Here is a 21,640-nt window from a genome sequence, read left to right as displayed (position 1 = left end):
CATCATCAACATTATATGACTGTGTATTGAGTGTGTATTAGCATTCTCCGTAAATTTCAGTTTCTGTACAGTCTAATCTCTAATTGCCCATTCGAATGTCATTGAAAGAAAATGTTGTTTTAACCTCAAAAAGAAAATTAATGTTCCTTAGAACTTGTTCTAAAATGACAAGTTTAATTATTCCAGCTGCTGTAAAAAGAAGCTACAAATGATCTGCCACCAGCAGCATCCACACGCGATAGCCTACTAGCTGGGACGATTTCTGTATGTAGGGCCCTATGAAATCCGTTTTATTTTTTCCTAAATTCCGTTTTATTTATTTTTTTCCCCAAATTTTGTTTTTTTGTTTTCATTTTTCTAGATTCCGTTTTCATTTTTCTCAACTCCTTTTTAACTGTTAAATTCAACTTTATTAATCAAAAATCATGCTTAATTAAAATCATAAAACATACATTTTCACATCAATTTATTAAAAGTTTACCAAAAATTACTTTTAGGGCCCTATGAAATGTTTTATTTTTTCTCACCATATTTTTTATTATTACCAAATTCTGTGTTTTAGGTGTGTTTAATTATTTGAATGCATAAAACAACTTAATTTATTCATTTTTTTTCCTCAAAGTAGCCTTATGAACTTTTTTCACCTCAGAAATTCTGTGTTGTGTATTTAAAATTTTCTGGTTATCAAATGTAGGCATAAAACATTAATTTAATTTATCTTTTAAATATTGAAAATTAAACAAAGGGGATTGACTATTAAAATTCAAACCTGGAAGAAATGTTGTGTGATTATTCCTTAAAAAATAAAGTTTGTTTCATTTTAGTAGTAGTAGTAGTAGTAGATAGTAGTAGTAGTAGTAAAAATAGTAATAGGCACAATTTATTCAAATCAAACTGGACTTTTATTTTGACAGGTTGCCATGAATACCTTTACAGTTCTTTGTACGTGATATAACGCTAGTTTTACTCAAATCAAACGGTCAAATGCTCACAGATAATGCTGCTTACTTCCTCATCAGACAGGGTGTGTTTTATCGCGCAGTGCAACCGTTTTTATGACTGGATTCCGCATCACAGAAATCATAGGGGCCTACTTATGTATACAGACGTGATGTAATGATGCAAAGAAGCATGGCAGCGAACTCTGAAAGTGACCCGAAGCACTCAAATTAGAAAACATTATTACAAGTTACCGTTGTGAATTGGGCTAAGGCTAAGGAGATAGTTTTGAACACTGACTGGCTATTTGCTCAATTATTGATTTTGGATCATTTTTAACCAAAAGAAAGTCTTATGTGGACAGATAATGCTGCTTCCTTCCTCATCAGACAGGGTGTGTTTCGTCGCGCGGTGCAACCAGTGACAACAAGTTTCTGTTCCCTGGCATTTCAGGAAGAGTTCATTTAGTTGTCCTCTTGAGTCATGGAATGCCTTGGGTAGCCATGCCTGTAATATAAATCCCAGACCTTTCTGAATACCTTTACATCTGTAATATTTACAGATACTAGTCCATATCGTGATTTGATTTAAGTGTAATGACCTACTTTTGATTGATTAATTCATTCAAAATTTGACAAACTCTGTGACATTCCGCGTTAAACTGTGAAGTCTGTTTTTATGACTGGATTCCGCATTTTCCGCATCACAGAAATCATAGGGGTCTGCTTATACAGACGTGACGTAATGACGCAAAGACGCACGGTAGCAAACTCTGAAAGTGACCCGAAGCACTCAAATTAGAAAACATTATTACAAGCTTACCGTTGTGAATTTGGCTAAGCCTAAGGAGATAGTTTTGAACATTGACTGGTTATTTGCTCAGTTATTGATTTTGGATCATTTTTAACCAAAAAAAGTCTTATGTGGACAGATAATGCTGCTTCCTTCCTCATCAGACAGGGAGTGTTTCGTCGCGCGGTGCAACCGGTGACAAGTTTCTGTTCCCTGTTTGGGTAGCCATGCCTGTAATATAAATCCCACACCTTTCTGACATCTCATATAAATCTTAGTTTTTCTATATTCGAAAAGGCCGATCAGTGGTTTAGATATGCAAATCGAAGCCAATTCATCAGCCATGCAAATAGGCAATAAGAATGAATGGGGACAGCAGCTTTCAAGCTTTAATACAGAATAGAGAAGCACAATTAAAATATAATAAAAGTGTACTTACAGTGAGATAACTGCATGGGTCATTTTTGGCCACTTTTATGATACTTTAATTCCTTTTGGTTGCTTTTTGGGGCTTGAAGGTTTCAGTGTCCATTGATTGTAATAGAAAATGTTCATTAGATATTTGTGCACAGTGGCATAAGTCGTCAGCAGGTTTTGGATGACATGAGAGTCAATAAATGAAAGCATTCTAACAGCCTGGTTAGACACGGGCCACTCTGAATTCCATTTGTCATAGGGAATCCAGCAGGGGATGACACCATCTCAATCCTCTTCCTGCCAAAGAGGGCAATTGTGATGGAATTCCAGCTAGGATTTTGGTGCCTTTTGTAACATTGAGATGCAAGATGCAAGCTCCAGGTGGTGTGTATGAGAATCTCTGCCACTGCTATCAGCTGCCATGTTAAAACAACAGCTAACTATTTTGCAAGTAATAAGGTTTAACATTAAAAAAAAAAAAAAAAAAAAAAAAAAAAAAAAACTTAAAATTGACTTGAAATCAGAAAGCCATTAGGCCTACTGAATTATCACATAAAAAAATAGTTGGGTTCTTTGATTTCCACGATGCAAAAAACATGGCTGGAATCACAGAATCCAGTCATAAATAATGGCATTTACAATATAACATGGCACAGAATTTGCCAAAATTTGGATGAATAAATCAAAAGTAAAAAGACTTTTTAAATATGAAATCTGCAAGTCTCTTTGTGAATGAGCTGCTCAGCTACTGCACGAAAACTGCACTCTACAATTCGCCAAAATAGAAGTTTGGTTTAATTTGAAGAAATTATGACAGAAATATACTATTGCACAGAAACAATTACTTCTATGTAATAACAACAACAGTAATAGAGTTATTAAAAAAAACTTAAGAAATATAAAATGATTTTTCATCCATGTTTTAATTTAAACTAAAAACATCTGTTGTAAAGCACTTTTTAAAAAAATGAAAGGAACTGTTCAAATTTCATTTTATTAATAAATCATAAAAACAGAATCCAGAAAAGTTTAATCCGAAAACACAAAAATAAAAAATACAAAAATTGGGAAAACGGATTTTATAGAGCCCTAAATATAGATAATAAATGAGATTTATGACATCATTATTCAAAAACATTAGGTTTTATGGATGAATGTGTGTTGGTTAAACTTTACAATCTGTGAATATAGCTTAAATGCTCTGCTTTTATAAACCCAGTGGGCTAAGCTTCTACACAACAAACGTACAACTTAAACAAACCAACATCAGCTTAAAGAATAAAGTGCCATGAAATGTAGCATTCAAATCGGAGCTCAAAATACTGAAGATCAATAGTTTTGCAGTAAAAAAACTAAAGCCCTTGTCTTGTTGACACTTCACCTCTGAACATGTTTTTATGGCTTGTAAAAGGTGACATTTGACTATGCAGCAAAATGCCATACAGGTAAACAATGAACAGAAGCAAGTCAAACTGAAGTTTGATACGTCAAAAGACTTCACAGTGATACTTCTAACCTTTTAATTGCTGCAAAACTGTTTTTAATCATAATGTCACATAGGTCAAATCTTTCTCAAATGAGCAATAATGTAGTTTCAGCAAAGAAAATGCTGTATAAAGACAGCTGCAAGTCTTGAAGAAGGTTGTATTTAAACCTGCATACCTGTTGGTGATGAGATATCCATCGCAACGCTCAAAACTCTGATGAATGCAGCCTAAAGGACACAAGAACGTTATTATCTGGTAAATGTGCAATGCAACCTGAACCTGTCAGGTCTTTAGAGGAAACAAAACTTCCTTAAAACTCTAAACAGATTCTCCCTGCCTATATATATATCCCGTTGTTGCTCTCTATCTCTCTTAAACACACATGCTCCTGAAGCTGCATCCTCTCCAGCCTTGCGGCAACTTCCTGCATCTCCTGACTAATTTTACCCAGCATCCTGACCCATTTCCCAAGGAGCACAAGGAAACCGGCACAGAGAAGCCGATGCAATGACGTCCATACACATAAACAGGCTGATGCATTCTGACGGCCAGCCCAAACATTACCATGTCAAGATTTCAGCATGGCCTCAAGCTGGATCATGCACCAGCAATGACTAACCAAGAACAAAGACTGGTCTCTTGAAAAAAGAAATAAAAGGACTATAATTGAACCATAATGCACTTTTATCCATGTACAATGTGTTCTTCCATCCTTCTTATTCTATAAAATATATATCTGATAAATTAAAAATGTAAAATGCAAAGGCCAAGTCAAAACAAACAGTCGATAAATACTGCAAACAGACAGCAGTCAATACAAATATATCTGGCATTTCTTATATTTCTAAACAGACTTTTTTTTATTTTTATTCTTTCCTGCTGCCTGGCAAGTTAGTGAGTCAAACTGAAACAAGCCAGACAATATTACAGTGTGGTCGACACATGGGTAACCACAGAAAACTCTGCACGCTACATAATATTCACTAAAACACTAACCGGGTGTAACAGCCCAAACACTTGTTCTCCTCCTTTGAGATGACTGAAGTTTAAAGCAAGAAGCAAAAACACAAGTAAACTACCAAGACAGTAAACTAACACTTTTAGGGTGGATCTGAAGCAGTCAATCTCAATAACTCAAAACAAAGAGGCTCAATTTAATCTAAAACGCCTTATAGTCCATTATGCTTATTACAGAAATAGACCTGAGGTTAAGAGTCATGCTGAATGAATAATTATAACCAAACAAATATTCTTCTTCCAGCTGAAATTACAGAAAAATTTAAACATTTTTTTTATTTTATTTATTTTTATTTTTGCATCAAAAAAAAAAAAAAAACTGAAGTGCTTCTAAGGAAAAGGGAAAGCTTTAAACAGAAACCTCACTGCACTGAAGGTGCACTCAGCAAGTTTCTGTTCACATTTATCTGGTTTTTATTCATTGTTGGAATGAATAAAATCCAGATAAATGTGAACAGGAACTTGATACATTTTCAGATGTCCCTGCATTTATTTTCAATCTCAGCTCTGCTTTTCATGAAATGTATTATTAATATTAAGTCAACTGTATGACAAGAACAATCATATGTCGTCAACATTGCAGCACCCATAAAGGGGCGACCCACTCCATGTAGAATAAAACCACTTTTATCTCAAGACCTTATTTATTTCAGACATTATCTCAAGTATATGAAAACTTCAACAACATTTCTCAAAAGTGGTGATCATGTCTTCATGTTCAGAACTTTAACATGCACACACACATCACACTGTCTTTGATTTTTAATGGATCCACCCTCCTAGATCTGACAAGATAATCCACACCTACAGGAAGTTAAGCCAACTTGTTTAAACACGTCTTGGCCACTGATATAAATTCTCTCTACATTTTTCTCTGCAAATGTATTGACTGATAAAGCAAATTTGAAGATTCAGCATATCTTCTAGAGATGATTTGTTCCAAGGCTTGACACTTCTATCTGATACTGATTTAAACTTTCATTTTTACTCTGAGCAGTGAACACCGTCCAGACTGACAGTTCCAACTCCTTACCTTAGCAAAGCAAGCTAAAAGTTGCCAAAAAAAAAAATCAAGATGAATCACACTGGCTTTGGATGCAAATTAAAGTGGTTAAACTTTAGCTTTATTTGTATAACGATCACTCACTCGCTCTCTGTTCTACTAATGTGATCAGCAAACAACATTCCAAGATTTCACATTAGCAATTTCAAATGAAAGGCTCCAACATTCTATACTAAGAATTTAAAACAGAAAAAAAAAATCGAACATTCCATATTATTGATATCAGTATTATTTTCAATTCAAATACTCCAAAATTCAAACAGACCCAGATGCAGCAACTTTCGCTTCCCACAGTTTAAGTCAAAAGCTTTACTTAATCTACCCAAACAAATCAAGGCATTACATATCCCAACCTAAAAGACTGTCAGTTCAGATATGAGACATCAGAATTTAAGTCAATACGCGTTTTGAGATCACATTGACTGCAGATCAGCCCATCTGGCCTGATCCACGCTGCCATGATCCCTTCGCATGGACAGATCCTTAAACTTACCCACAGCAATACAATCTTCGTCTCATGTTACAAACATTACATGACAGATCGCGTATGCGCCTGTTCTTACCTTCTCAGCTGTGGTAGAAAAAAGTATCCAAGGCAGACTTTAATTTTGTACTATAAACAGCTTTAGTTTCCCAGCAGCGGTCCCTGTTCGCGCGAACGCTCCCTATGCCTCTGCCTCACTCAACTTGTCCGAGACTCGCCGGAAGCCACGCCTTGTTTTGTTTTCCCCGCCCCACGAAGAACGTGATTAGACAAAAGAGAAATGAGTGGCCTTGAAGTTCTCCAATCACAAAACATATTCGTCTTAGCCCCGCCCATCCGGAGCGTGAACAGGTATGAAATTCAAATGTGGACGACGTGACTGCATTTACTTGTAGAACCAGCTCGCGGACGTCATACACGCAGTGAAGTCAGTAAACGTCAAGTTACTTCGATTAGTACGTTGATAGTATCACAGTAAGAATACAACAACGTTGTTTTTCTATTTTGAGCTGTGATATGTTAAGGTTGATTTTCCAAAACTGAAATTGCCACAAGATGGCACCATTATGCTGGCATACACAATACCAATATTTGCTGCACACCATTATCACATAAATAAACAAACAGATAGATTTGGTTAATAATAAATAATATTATATATAGAAAACAATATTTTTTAAAGTGGTTTTAAGTAAAATTTATGTTAACAAGCTTAAGTTTTATTGTTCCTCCAACATTAATGTACATGAATATGACTATACGTCATTAATGATTACTTTAATGGCTTTGCAATGCAAATGTGATAAAAAAAAAAGTATGTAAAAGTATAATCATATGGTGCTGTAAGCATGCCATATTGGTCTGGTTTAATAGCAACACAATGCAACATATGGGGTTTCTGCTCCATCTTTCTATCCATCAAGGGGTCTGTGCATTAAATGATTAACATCCGTTTCAGAAAGGTTCCTACCTTTTCTTACTGAAGGTTTTCTCTCTAGTGCTTTGTCAGGTGATTTCCTTGGTGGATCAAATGCTGCTTTCATCTGTGACACTTTCACAGACTGTGTTGGATCTAAGGTCAGATCAGCTCGGGCCTCAGTTGGCTTGGTCCACTCCTTCATCTTCTTCTGCATCTCAATAGCTTCCTTTATTATATCAGAAACATGTCTTTTCTGTGCACCCTGTGGTGTTTCCATGATGGTGGTCGGGTTGCTTTCTATTGCGTGCTTTTGGTCAAGCTGGCTTGAACGTTTCTCCTCTAACACATGACAATTTGCTTGTGTCGACAGCTTGTTCTGCTCTTTATCTTGTTTCTCGTTAGCTTGCATACTTATTAGGTTGCACATGGAGGAGGAATGTTGCACATCTTGTGCAGCAGATGTGTTTGCAGCGTTGTCTGCTAATGCAGCTCCAGCAGCACAACCGGCCCAGACCTGATTGGATACGTCTGTCTGGCTTATAGTGGAATGGGTTGACGTATTTGTAAAAATCTTCAAAAAACATTTTTCTTGAAGTTGAGAAGAACCAGACAGAGTGACTTCTGTTTTCTTGTCCACACTTGGCCTATCATCTATGTGACCTGAAACTGTATCAGGACCAGCAATGAGCTCAGAGATAGAACCAGTTGCAGATGTTTCCTTGCGCAAGCTGATAGTATTCTGATTAGACTTACCGACCCGGTCCCTCTCTGAGTTAGCGTTAGCGTTACCATCTAACCTCTGTTGTTTTGTAGCATCTTCTACATCAATCACTGCACTTATTGGAGAAGAACGTTCTGGATCCATCTCATGTGTAGTATCCTTCACCGTCTCTGGAAGGGTTTGTATCACTTCCTGTGGACTCGTTTCAGCCAGAAACCATTCCAGACTTTTCTCTGTGTGTTCTTTGGCCTTTGCTAAAAGAGGGAGATCCTCTTTTTCATTTTTTTGCATAACTTGAACATCAGATTTACAATGGGGGTTCGAATCTGTAATGTCTTCAGAGAATGTAATACATTCTTCATAGCTTTGTAGCCAGGGTTTGTTTTCACCCAGCATACCTACACTGGCAATATTAGATGACACAAAACAACCCTCTTCCGTTTCTGTTCCATGCAGAGAAAGATCTTTTATCTCAGGTTTTTTTTCATGGGAATGATACAGAACCTTTGAAGCAGATTCCAGATTTTCTCTTTCTTCAGTCCCTCTTATGCCATCTTTATTTTTATGACCTCCAGTGGATGATCTCCCAGGTGAAGGTTCCTTTGTACAAGGGCCCTCCAAGTCTGACACACTCTGAAGCTCGTCCTGTGTGAATTCACCCGCAGATATTTGTCGATGGGTCTCAGAGTGACCCCAAGGTGACTTGGATGCCACTTCTAAGGTGCTGAGGTCCTCCGGGCTCTGAGCTCTTTCCAGACTCACAGCTTTGCTTTGTAAATCCACACCTGCCAGAGATGAACTAGTAAATCTGGTCTTTATGACATCATCTGTTGGCTGACACCCCGTAACATTTTCTCTGGCTCTGCAGACATATTTCATGGACTGCCCCTGGGTTTCAATGTTCATCAGGGAGGATCGTTCAGCATGTGGGGTTTCTGGTTCTCTGGCTGAGTGGACATCCTTCATTGACCACCCTTGGGTTTCGACGTTCTTCGAGGAGGAATGTTCAGCGTTTGGGGTTTCTGTTACAACCTTATGTGGATTCTCTGGCAGCTTCTTCTGTATTTCTTCTTTACTTTGCTGAATTGCCTCAGAAGTGTCCTTTGATGTTTCATTGTTTCGCTTGTTAATCAGCCCCTTGTTTTGCGATTCAGTCATGCTGGTCTTCAACGAGACATTTTCGGTAATGACTAAAGCTTGGTCTTGAACCGTGAAGTGAACGTTGGTGTTGGCATCCCCACCACATGGTTTTGAAATGTCCTTCCTTTCCAGAATCTCCAAGGTAGGCCCTGTATTTTTTAGACTAATATCACAAGCAGCTTTAAAATCGAGTTTTCTGACCTCTTCCTGACTCTTTAGCTTGTCGTCATCTCCACAGACAGACTCCATTTCGTTCTTTACATATGAAGCACACTTCTTACTCCTGTTTTCTCCTTTGCGAAGCCTTTCAATTTTATCTTCACCAGGAAGGTCACACCTAAGGTTGTCCTGATCGTCTTCTAGTGTACTCTCCAAGTCTTTTCTGGCGTGGTTTGGTTCGCCAGCCTCCCATGTGCACTGCGTGCAGCTGTCAGACTGTGCGATTCCATTCAGCTGCTGTGGAGCCAGTGGTTCAGCCCTGCCTTCCTCGCTACTCTTCCTTCCTCCCTCTTTTTCGCCATCCCCTCCCTCCAAAACCCCCTCATCTGTGGGAGTGCAGACCTTATCATGAGAATCCAAACCATGCACTGGTGTAGGTGATGGTGACTCCCTGCCTGGGCCTCCATCCAATCTTCCTTTGGCTGTGTTCTCCTCATCTGTCCAGACACCATGAGTTTCAATGGTTAGATTTCCTTCCTCTTTGGCTCCCCCAGGGTCTGGGCTTGGTTCCCTTTCCTCTGGTCCTGTAGAGCTGTTGTCCTGCCCTAGCTCCCCCTCCTTGCCCTGGTTTTGTCCCATTCTGTAGAAAAAAAGCGAGAGAGATGTCATTGACAGTGTATTGTTGTGGAGCACAAGATGTTGATTATAGCATGAATCTGGCATGCATGTTGTGCCAGTGTTTATCTAAAATTATTCTACACTTTCACTCTCCTGTACACACTTTGATGCTCACTAACTGTCTCTTTAACTGATGCTCACTAACTGTCTTTTTCACTTTTCTGTCTCTACTTGTCATTTCAGAGCTAATTCTTATAATCATAGTCAAACCTGACTGTTTGCTTCAGCTGATCATTTGCTCTCGTCATCTTACTTTATGGCAAGTCTCTTTGTTGCTGGTATTAACTAAAAGCTCAAAGTGGGGGTTGACAAGGTTATTATAGTTAAAAAAAAAAAACTACCAATAAAACAAGACATTTTTACTTGAAAAAATTAAATAAACTTTAAATTCTCAGTTACAATATACGTTAACTGAAACAAAATGTAAAAAAAAACTTAAAGTTATTTTATTTTAGCTAGTTGCCAAAGCAACATTTGTCGTTTTCATTTAATTTAACTTGATGTACTAAAATATGAAATTAAAACTGAAATAAAAATTAATATACTAATAAAAGAAATTAATAAAATGACAAAAAACACAACAAAATCACAAAAACTTAATTAAAAGCTTTAAGTAATTTAAAACCTTAACTAATTTAAAACTTTAATTAAGATTAAAATGAAAATGGAAAACACAAAATTAAAAACAATTTCAAATTGTTATAGTAAAATAGGGATACTAAAATAATACTGGTGGATGAAGTACATATATCCTGTACTTGAGTGAAAATACAGATGCCCTGCTGAAATATTATTAATAAAAGAAAAAAACACTCCTTTACAATTTTCACTTGAGTAAAAGTATAAACGTTTTACTTTTGAATGTACTTATGTATTAAAAGTATTGATCTATAAGTTGATTATTTTCTTACTATTTGTTCTATTCCATAATATTGAAGCTTATTTCCAAGAAGAAATCATAATTACAATATACAAATTCATAACTATGACTTAAAAAGTCAACATTATGAGATTCTCTATGAGACAAAAAGTAAAAAATTATGATGAAGTCATAATAATTATGACATTGAAAGTCGTAATTATTATATAAAAAGTCAACATTATGACATAAAAATTCAACCATACTTTTCATAATTATTTTTATGAGGTTAGAGCTCAGTATGAAATTATGGATTATGAGGATGCAGCACATTTAAGCTTTGAAGAACTTTTTATTGCTTTGAGAGAAAAAAAAGGATCATATTTCTCGTTAAAGAGACTTTCTCCAACTGGATCACTGAATCAGTTAGATGTTACAGCTATTGAATCACATCGAAAATCAGTCCAAAAGATTGATTTATTCACAAATCGGATCACATTTTTTTAGTAATAAAATACTTGAGTACAACAACAAAAAAACGGTTACTGGTTACTGCTGTACAAAACTAACTAAATGAAACTGCAGCAATGTCTTTTACTTGAACCTCGACTTTGGTGTGAACAGTGTTTCTTTCCTCAGTGTCTTATGACTACAGCGTATCTGAGCAGCCATCGACTATTCATTCTCGTCTCGTTACATGAACTGTACCATCAGCAAGAACACAAGATTTTGCAGGAGATCTCTGAAACACTGTCAATCACAGAATCTACAGGTTCACACGCCAGACACACATTGGATCATTATCTCGTGTTCTGTCACACATTATTTGAAAGGCATTTGGGCTCATGAAAGCCACTGAAGAAATCTTTCCTTCGCACTCTCTGTTTCCTGTCTGCACGTCTCCCAAAAAAGATCTTCTCATCTGTCAGTGCCTTCTCTCTCTAACCCAAAAGCAGTGTGAACATAGAGGAATAAACTGTATTTTTCTGTCATGATTACTGCATTACTTATTGAAAAACTTATAAGAAAAATGGTTACAGTAACAGGCTTATTTTTTCTTCAAAAAAAAAAAAATATAAATATAAAAAATATATGCTACAAATTTGCAGTTGTGAGAAGTAGGGCTAATAGTGAAACAACAGCAAAACATTTAAAACCTAAAATTAATCTTTTATTTTAAGAATGTATCTTGCATTTCATAAAACTATTGAATCTATTAAATACTGTGACTAACTTAAGCATCCTGTTCTTTTATGATTCATGAGAACACACATGGCATACACATGTCACTTTCTGAGAAATATCTGCTTAAATTTTAAGTGCAGCTAGAATTTTGAATCAGTCTCGATGTAATATGTAGAATATATGCACACAGGAGTAATGCAGAAGGCCTCTACTTCAACAAATGTAGAAAAAAACATACAAAATATAAGTCTCTAAAGTGACAATGTGTTTCCTGTTCATTTGCTTTGACAGCCCGCACAAACACATTTACAGGAACTCACACACAGAACTGGAGGCTTCCATGTCATATGATAGAGTTCAGCAAAGTTGAAACGTGGCTACACAGTGACATTTTCAAACCTGTCCTGGGACAGACTAGAATAGACAATTAATTTGCTCATATTACATTGTCTCATAGCTCAATATTAAACCTTTTTTTATCTTTTTAAGATCACTGGTTTATCATACAGTTATTGTTAAATGGAATAGATTCATTAATCATTTATCAGACTTTTAACAGTCCCTCACAAAGTGACAATTCTCTGCAAAGTGTGTGCGGACACTGACAGGATTCCCCATGCAAGACCATCCCATCCTAAACCTCCACAACAGAGCCATTGTGCTGCATCCGTCACCCTGACACTTAAGGCAAGTCACTTGATTTCCTTGTGGCTCACTGCCTCTCCCATGTATGCAGAATCCAAATAACATGAACAACAGCTATATGAACGTCTCTCCACTGTCTTAGAAATTGTATTGTCTCGATCAACAAGTGTTTAAATCCAAATCTGAGCAACTGTAGGTCATACTCAGTGGACAGCACACCATGGAATCAACTTCTAAGGTAACAATTTGTCTCAAGTAAAGAAATGGATACTCACCGATCCTCCTGTTACTGCACGGTAACTCCAGGACAAGACCACTCTTTGTTGAATGAATGGCTGTACTGGCTGGGTTCTGCTGGCAAATGGGCTTTTATTACTCTGTTGTGATGTCACAGTCACATTTCCCTAATGCAGTAAGTTAGTCCTCTCCCTGTGTAGAAGCACAACAACCTTCAGATTAATTTATTATTTTGAAATGAATATTATTATTTTTGTCTTCTTTAATTCATCTTGTATGATCTCTGTTTTACCGAAGAACACAAAAGGAGATGTTTAGCAGAATATTTACACTGCTATTTCCCGTACCATAAAAGTGGATGGAGAGCAGGGAATCCAAAAATGAGAAAAAGCATAATAAAATTACTTTATGAGAGTCATTGTTAATGCCATACTCTTTCTTGGCATTTATGGTTCCATGAAGAACCTTCAATATTTATTAAACCTTTCCATTTCACAAAAGATTCTTTATATTTTTTAAATGTTCTTCACATTAAGAAAAAATGGTTCTTAAGAATTCACTGTTAAAAATGAAGGGTTTTTTTATTGGTATTGATGGTTCCACGAACAACCTTTAACATCCATGGAATTTTTCCATTGCACAAAAAGTTCTTTACATTAAAAAAAAGTTCTTCAATGGCCTTGTTGTGAAAACCCACCTTTTTTTAAGAGTGGTTCTTCTATCTATGGTAGATAATAGAACTGGAATATACTAGATCAGGGGTCTCCAACCCTGCTCCTGGAGAGCTACCGTCCTACAGATAGGAGCTCCAACCCCAATCAAACACACCTGAACCAGCTAATCAAGGTGTTCAGGGCTACTTGATAATTACAGACAGGTGTGTTGGAGCAGGGTTGGAACTGAAGTCTGCAGGACGGTAGCTCTCCAGGAGCAGGGTTGGAGATCCCTGTACTAGATACTAGAAAAGGTAGTCTCTTCACAACTATGTTCTTTCTAAGAGAAAAGTGGTATTTGTGAGGATTTCCAGACTGGATTAAAACCGTATCATAGTAAAGAGGCTGCTCTCATCGGAGTTACAAATGACCTTCTCTTATCATCCGATCGTGGTTGTATCTCTCTATTAGTGCTACTGGATCTTAGCCTTGCATTTGACACTATCGACCACAAAATTCTTTTGAATTGACTAGAAAATTATGTTGGCATTAGTGTAATTGCATTGGCATGATTTAAATCATGCTTTCTGTATCTGACCATCATCAATTCGTAGCAGTGAATGTATCATATCATTCACAAGTGCAGTATGGAGTACCACTAGGCTCAGTACTAGAACCATTGCTTTTCAAGATTTACATGCTATCCTTGGGAGCTAACATCAGGAAACATGGTGTTAGATTTCACTGTTATGCTGATGATACTCAGCTCTATATTTCTTTGCGGCCTGATGAAACATACCAATTCGCAAAACTAACAGAGTGCATATCTGATACTGGATGACTAATTTCCTATTGCTTTGTTCGGGAGACAGACACACTATGTCATATCTCTTTAACCTAGCATACACATAACACAATATTTTTTTTATAATTCAAATCCATTAAACAATTGTTAGGCTGCATTAATTAGGTTAACTGGAACTGGGAACACTTCCCATAACACCTGATGTACACCATTCTGGCTTCGTCTGACAAGAGAAGAACTGGCCCCCCGACTGAGCCTGGTTTCCGCCAAGGTTTTTTTCTCCATTTCTGTCATCGATGGAGTTTTGGTTCCTTGCCACTGTTGCCTTTGGCTTGCTTAGTTGGGGACACAATTTCTGGCAACATTTTTGACTTCACTGTACAGACACCATAGGAAGATAACTAAACTGAGCTGTACAGTGACATCACTGAATCAACAATGGACTGACTTTAACTGATAAACTGTTTTCTATTGTCCTCTGCTGCTTTGACAATCTGTGTTGTATAAAGCGTTGTATAAATAAAGGCGACTTGACTATTGCATCGCTGTATAGAAATGCCCTTTTAGAACCTTTATTTTTTTTGATGTCAGCAAATGATGTCATTGAATTTTGTGTGTCTTTTAACAGACATATCTCATGACTCATGAATGAGATTTGGCAGCCATGTCAAAGACTTTCAGAGAATAACTTTAGTTTGGGTCCATTTCTCACACAAGATCATATGACTTAAATAGAATTGAAATAGTTTTAATAGGTGTTATTAATTTTTGGAGTTTGACAATCCTCGATATGGAATATATCAACATGATCAACCAAACATTTTATGTTCCACAAAAAAGAAAGACAGGTTTGAAACAAAATGAGGCTGAGTAAATGACAAGTTTTTCATTTTCTGGTGAACTGTGCCTAATAAAACATTTGACTTAATAGTATTAATAGTATTTTTTTTGAGCTGGACTCTTTGATGGAAATTAATAAAACATTTGACTTTTGACACTCTTGATGGAAATTTCTTTGATGGAAATCAACCAATGATACAAAGTCGTAGTGAGACTGTCTTGGGGCTCTTTGCTTCTCTCAAAATATCAATAACCTTAAAGGAAACTAAAGTACTGGAGCTCTTGTGTAGACTGAGACACTGATAGTCATGGTAAGATACAGGAAGTGAGGGGAGCATGGTATCAGTATGGTACCACCCTATCAGTATTACAGCCGTGTACCAGTCACCACAGTCAAAGTTTAGTGGAAGTTTCCTGATATGATTCACAAGTTGGGGGGAGTAGAGATCCTGTAGAGATAATGACAAAGTTTGCCAGAAAAGAAGCTGCAAAAACAAAGAAACTAAGACTTATAAATCTCCCTGTTATGCGACTGGTTGCCATGTCAACGATCAGAACAGGATGCTCTTGTTCTCTCTCAGATAATAATAAAGGAGAAATGACTTCAGCACACAGTTCACCAGACACAGAGGTTGAAGAGAGAAAACAGGCCACACAGAATTAGAATTGCAGGCTGCTGTGGAAGAAACAGGTGACTATTATGGTATTTTACAGACCTTAGAAAGTATTTGGGCACTTAAACGACACTTAAAAATGTAAGAATGACACTGCATTATATAACAGAATGTCAAACCAAGTGGCAATTATTAAAAAAATGTAATATATATATTTAAATAATACATATAATACACACACATAAATATAGTATGAAGTCAGTAATATTTTTTTGAAGAAATTGTCATTCAGCAAGGATGCATTAAATTGGACAAAAAAAAAAGACATTTATAATGTTCCAAAAGATTTCTAAATTAAATTATGTTCTTTTGAATTTTCTATTTATCAGCTACTCCTAAAAATATTTTAATATTAATATAATTTTTTGTGCAAAAATATTAATAAGAAACATTTCTTAAGTGCCAAATCAACATATTTTGTTGTCTTTCCTACAGCCTCAGTAAAACTCTGACGTCACGTGTGCAGGGAGGTTTAGCCTGTAGTTACATAAGTGCACAACCATGCCAGAATATACTGACAGAGCACAGATGCCACCCTGTGATGTCAGAATACTATACCAAAAAGCCTTTAACCAATCAGAACCCAGTACTTTAAAGTACTTTGTCAGTAAATGTAGCAAACATGACAAGGAAAACAATAAAGATTAAAAGAAAAAGTTTATTCCCATAATAAACACATACAGTACATCATCTCAACAAAAATGTACAAAGTGCAATATGCATTGAAACTACAGCAAATTTGCAGTACAAAGGACAAAATTACTGCATACTTAATAGCGATTACAATGGTGGAAGAATGAGGAGCGAGCACTCACAACTTTTTTTTGAAACAGCATTGCTAATTCACAAAAAAGAGGCCCAATATCCAACTAGAGGAAAGTCAATGGATGATTTGGAAACAGACCAGTGTAACATTCTGAAAAAAAAGCCACTATCACAATCTCTCCCAAGCAAATAGCTTGAATCTACAGCAGTTTTAATATTGATCCTTAATGCATAACTTTGGTTATCACTTCATACTTGAATAGCATAAAATCTTTCCTCGCTCCTTTGGAAAAGGAAAACCCTCTAAAACTTGGCAACTCTAACAGCTTTTATGAGTTTGCAATGTCTTCCTCATTAATTAAAAGGAAATAATGCCACGTATCAATGATACGTTTCTATTTTCTCTAATACAACAATAAAATTTAGGAGTGTACAACAAGAAAATGTCTGCCAGCTTTAAAATGTGCCCATGTAACCCAATGGCCTTTGCCTTAACTGGCAACATTATCAAATGGGAGTCACCACAGAACACTGCCTCCAGTCCTTCTGGGTAAGGCACTTGATGTTGATGACACAAGACAATGCAGGCAACCAATAACATTTAATCTGTAATTTCTGATTCAGATTTTACCTCAATATGGCATCAGACACAAAATGGCTTCAGCGAGAGGAAGAGGGTTTGGGGCACATTTAAGAAGGATGCAAGTAACTGTTCATGACACTAAACAGCTTTCTGGCTTATTTCTCCTCTCAGTTTTTATATTCAGGGCCCAGAAGAAAGATTAAATAGTGTTGATACTCATTCAGTCAACCAAAATCATTCAGGCAACCATCTACTAAAGGACAGGAGAACGGATTCAAGTTGACTTTTAGATGCAAGTACCATGAACTCCCAGAAATTCTGTTATATGGCCAACGTACATATTTAAATACAGTGTATTGCTCTGTGTGTGTAGAGGTGGAGACCGTGTGTATACTATGAGTCTGCTCATGTTTTTAACATCAAAGTGCACACGGGTTCTCTGAAAGGGTATTGTGTTCAAAATAGTTCACAGTAATGGTGTAGCCGCTGTGCAAGGCAATGCTCACTCGAACACACTCGCAAACTTCACATTTCCGTTGTTCAAACTCAATGTGGTAGCATAGATGCGTGTACAAAATCAATTTAAAAAATACTGGAAAAGTATGCTGCATAATAAACCTCAAGTACTTCAACTCAAGCTTTAATTGGCCAACTGATTGGTAAATAAAGGCCTACTGACACTTAAACATGAACAAATGTCATAAAAGAGCTGGATTGGTGCATTTATCAAAGCTTTTGTGATCACATAAACTGGTATGGCAAGTGTCAAAGAAACAAACACACAAAGGAAAATCTCACTGTCAAGAACACGTCTGGGACATTTTCCAACCCAAATATCAAATAAAATCTATAAAATCAAAATTAAGAAACAATTATTTGCTTATATGTTAAAAATGATTCCTTTTTTTCCCCCCAATTGATTTTCAATTTAAATAATGTCGCTTCTTTTTACTATATTGAAAAATTATATATTATTGATTTATAAATTCTAATATCTGTTGTATGGCTTTTATTTTATACCAATTTAAAAAATTTTGTATAATTGTACTACAGTATTTTTATAGCACTGCATTCATCAGAATCTAAAGGGAATCATGATTGTGGGTAATGGGAATTAAAGAAATAAAAGTAAAATGATAATAAAAATATAATTCCAGTTCCTAAATACAAAATATAATTTCTTATTTTTTCTCTTTTGATTCAGGGGCAAAATGTAACCTGGATATGCTTTATATGAGATTTTCCCATACAGATACACACACTCCGAGGTGAACAGCTGTTGACTTATAAGTGTTATCTTATCTTGTTTCAGAGCATTCTTCAGTTCTGCTTCTGTATAGATTTGGTTCAAAAGGCCAATCTGCCTTACTTTGATTTCATTATGGAAAACTGACAGCAAGTACAAACAGGACAACGAGTTAGAACAGTAGAGCCATAACATGTAACAAATAACAGTCGTTCTTTACCTGGGTAAATGACTGATTTATATCCCATTTGGAAACACAGAGAAGCTGCTCTGCTAGAGAAACTACAGTGGAGGAGCTCCTGTTGATATTAAATCTTTACAAGTACATGTATGTGCTATTAGAGACTGTAACAGTAATAGTAACCCAAACATTACCCAAAAGCCCTACTGCTATTTTGACAGCAACATGGACAGTCACATTCATAAGAATAGCAACTGCATGTATGAACATTTCAGTGGAAGGAGAACAGCAGCTTGAAGTCGCCTCTGATTTTCTTTCATCACCCTCATCAAGTATCCGAAAGAAGAATCCCAAACAGATCTCCTCTTTCCCAATGAGTCTCCACACACTCTGCGCTGTGTGCAAACACTAAAGTGCTGCCAGTCCTCCTGTTTCGTTATCTGCCTGGCTTATGAACAGTACTGTACTGGTATGAGGTATTAGTTTGAAACCTGTGAGTGAATCATCAGTGCTCTGTGAATGATAAAAAAAGTCCATCAGCACACAAAGAACTTTTCTAATCACTGCAAAGAGTCCATTTCCTTTTACCATCCAGCCAGGAAGCGAGAACACAGCAGGGTGTATGATTTGAAAACCCTTTTCAAATGTGTGACCATGTCTGAAGGAATCTGTGACTCATACAGGGCCACAAATAAGGTGATTTATGGTGCGATAAATGGGTGGGCTGATGGAAACCATACACAATAGTCTAATTTGATGCTTTCAAGTAATGGCCGCTGGGATGGCGAGTGCTTATTTTGCTTCAGAACAGCAGAGAGGAAGAGAAGTGAAAACCTTGTCAACTGTTCATCAGTCAGTGCAATACACATCCATTCGGGTTCCATGCAACGAAAGCCTGTCCAGAAGATTGTGGATACCTATTCATTGAATGTTATGCTTATATTTATAACACAAAGCAATTTTTTTGTAGAAGATACTCTTCCACTCACATTCACTGTTCTTTGAATGGCCGATGTTCTCAAGTGGCTGAAATGTTTAAAAAACATAAATATAAATATCTCAGAGTAACATTGTTGCAGAACTACAGGTGAAGCTGGATCTCCTGCTGTCAGCTCTTGGGCTCTTCAGGTCCTGCTTCACCTTGGTTGAAGACCTCCATGTTCGTGGAGGTTGAGGAGATGGAAGAGGGCCAAGGTCTGGCCCATTCCGGGCTGAGTGAATTCTCGGGTTCTGGGGACAAAGAGAGCATGAGAAGGGTCCCTGCATCAGAGGAGCACGCCGAGCACAGGTCTTCAGACGAGAAGGTTAGGCTGCCCAGTTTGGCGATTGAGTTGGAGCGCTTCAGTCGAGAAGGTACAGTAAGTCCTGCAAGTCGCATCCGGGCTTCGATTTCTTGCGTACGTTGACGCACAAGGCCCGGTTTGCCACGGACACTGCGGAGGCTGTCGCTGCTGGAGCTGCGGGTGAGCGTGGAGCCATGCGGGGACGAGACTGGCGTCAAACCACCCGAGCCGAGGACTGCTAACAAGGCCTCATTCGTCAGTGGCACTGCCACTTCGGTAGTGAGATCTGCCCGTGTTCCAATCGGCCTGTTGAGAGTGCCGGTTGAATCACTGGAATTGTTCATTGCATCCTCAGATTTGCTTGAACCAGCTCCCTGTTGCTCATTTGCACGTGCACGCTCCTGAAAGAGACCGGAAAGTTTTTCCAAGCGCTCTTTTCGGCGGCGAACAAGGCCGGAGCGTTGCAGCTGTACCAGACTCTCTTGTTGTTGTGGAGAACAAGACGCCTCCGCCTTCTCCAAACCCTTTATCTCTCTTTCGTTCCTGAGTAGAGCAGAGGAACCCTGTGCACCAATCTCTTTCTGTTCAGAATCTCCTTCCCCTTTGGCTTCAAACAGTATTGTCCGGTTATCAGTTACTTGGTCAAGAGATTTGCTTTCTGGCTTATCTTTATGCCCTAAGGGCATTGCATTGGCATCAAGGCACAAATCTGAGGCAAGTTTGCCATTCTTGGCTGTCACGGACAAGTTGGCACAGGGTTGTGTCTGAATTGAGATACTGGGCACACTGCTGATGGGTAAAAGGGCAAGGCCTTGTCTGTTAGCCTCCAACAAAGCATCCTGAGTGGGCTTGGAAACAAATGACGATCCAGGAGAAATCCTCTGGTTAGCATCCTGCTTTAGATGGGCACTTTCCTGAACAAGAAAAGACAAGGAAAATCAAATGCAATGCAACTAATATGTAATGGTGCTGTGACAGAATCATGTGAGATACTCACAGTGAGATTTTGTTGCGTTCTGAGGTGGTTGTTGTTGTTGGAGTTCTCATTGCACAAATGGTTCAAATTTGCAAGCTCAATCCCTGTTTCATTCGACAACTCCTCACTATCTTGCCGTCCTCTGTCATTCCCATCTCCTTTCTTTGCTCCCTCTGCTAATGCCTCCATTTCAGCCTGCTCTTTCTGAGCCTCCTCCTCATCCTCTTCTTCCACTGTGCTGAACTCCAACCGTAGACGTAGCTCCTCCAGAGGTTCCGCCCCTCGAGAACAGGTCTGAGCGGCTGTGCCTTCTCCTGGAACACTGAACTGTGATAAAGGAAGGCCTTCGCGCCCCTCAAAGGTTTCATCATCAAGAAGCGCATCTTGCTCCACATCTGCAACCTCGATGTAGACGCGATCTACATCCCCCAGAGGCGGTGCATGGATCGGCGTGGAAGGTTCACTGTCGAGGGCGGAGTCTGACAGGCGACGGAAGTAGTAGTGGTAGTTTTGCGGGTGGCCGGGGTCCAGATCTAAGCTAATTGGAGAGGAGTGGGCGGTAGGCTCACAGCATACAGTAACCCTGGGGTTTGTGGGGTCTGGGGTGACATGATCCACAGTCTCGGAGTTCACACAGCAAGGGGCAGCTGCTTGCTGGCAATCAGGGTGATCGCAATCAGAATCGGGATGCCACAGACGGTTATGACGCTGCTTACTGAAGGGAAAAAGTATAGAAAGGGTTAAAAAAGGATTAAAGGGAAAGTTCACCCAAAAATTCTAATTCAAATGGGGTCCAACATGGGACCCAATTTAGTTTCATTGTATGAAAAAGATACATCTTTTTTTCCACCTTAGAAATGTGTACGACTAAATAACAGAATTTTAGATTTGT

The 21,640-nt window shown here is 37.8% G+C and overlaps 2 protein-coding genes across 6 annotated transcripts in view; both read right to left on the bottom strand.

The window, feature by feature from the left end:
* Positions 1-13,571, bottom strand: part of LOC109090340 (coronin-1C-A-like) — a 53,887-nt gene extending 40,316 nt beyond the window's left edge. Inside the window, exons 1-4 of one of the 4 annotated variants that reach the window (XM_042753887.1) lie at positions 13,440-13,570; positions 12,781-12,934; positions 7,872-9,778; positions 7,170-7,784 (exon numbers count right to left, since the gene is read on the bottom strand). In XM_042753887.1, the coding sequence (XP_042609821.1) occupies positions 7,170-7,784; positions 7,872-9,777 (2,521 nt within the window). In that variant the 5' untranslated portion in view covers position 9,778; positions 12,781-12,934; positions 13,440-13,570. Of the gene's footprint in view, positions 1-3,810; positions 3,863-6,278; positions 6,430-7,169; positions 9,779-12,780; positions 12,935-13,439 lie in introns of those variants that run through there. The other 3 variants (XM_042753881.1, XM_042753889.1, XM_042753891.1) reach the window with 3 other exon arrangements.
* A 2,783-nt stretch (positions 13,572-16,354) lies between these two features.
* Positions 16,355-21,640, bottom strand: part of LOC122134450 (protein phosphatase Slingshot homolog 1-like) — a 38,114-nt gene continuing 32,828 nt past the window's right edge. For both annotated transcript variants that reach the window (XM_042753873.1, XM_042753875.1), the window contains 2 exons: positions 20,770-21,463; positions 16,355-20,686 (listed from right to left, as the gene is read on the bottom strand). In XM_042753873.1, coding sequence (XP_042609807.1) covers positions 19,598-20,686; positions 20,770-21,463 — 1,783 coding nt within the window. In that variant the 3' untranslated portion in view covers positions 16,355-19,597. The remainder of the gene's footprint in view (positions 20,687-20,769; positions 21,464-21,640) is intronic.

This window comes from Cyprinus carpio, chromosome A5 (genome assembly GCF_018340385.1).
Source record: "Cyprinus carpio isolate SPL01 chromosome A5, ASM1834038v1, whole genome shotgun sequence".
In the NCBI taxonomy this organism is placed as follows: Eukaryota; Metazoa; Chordata; class Actinopteri; order Cypriniformes; family Cyprinidae; genus Cyprinus; species Cyprinus carpio.
The sequence above is the reverse complement of the archived record's forward strand: the minus strand, read 5'-3'. Positions and strand labels throughout refer to the sequence as shown.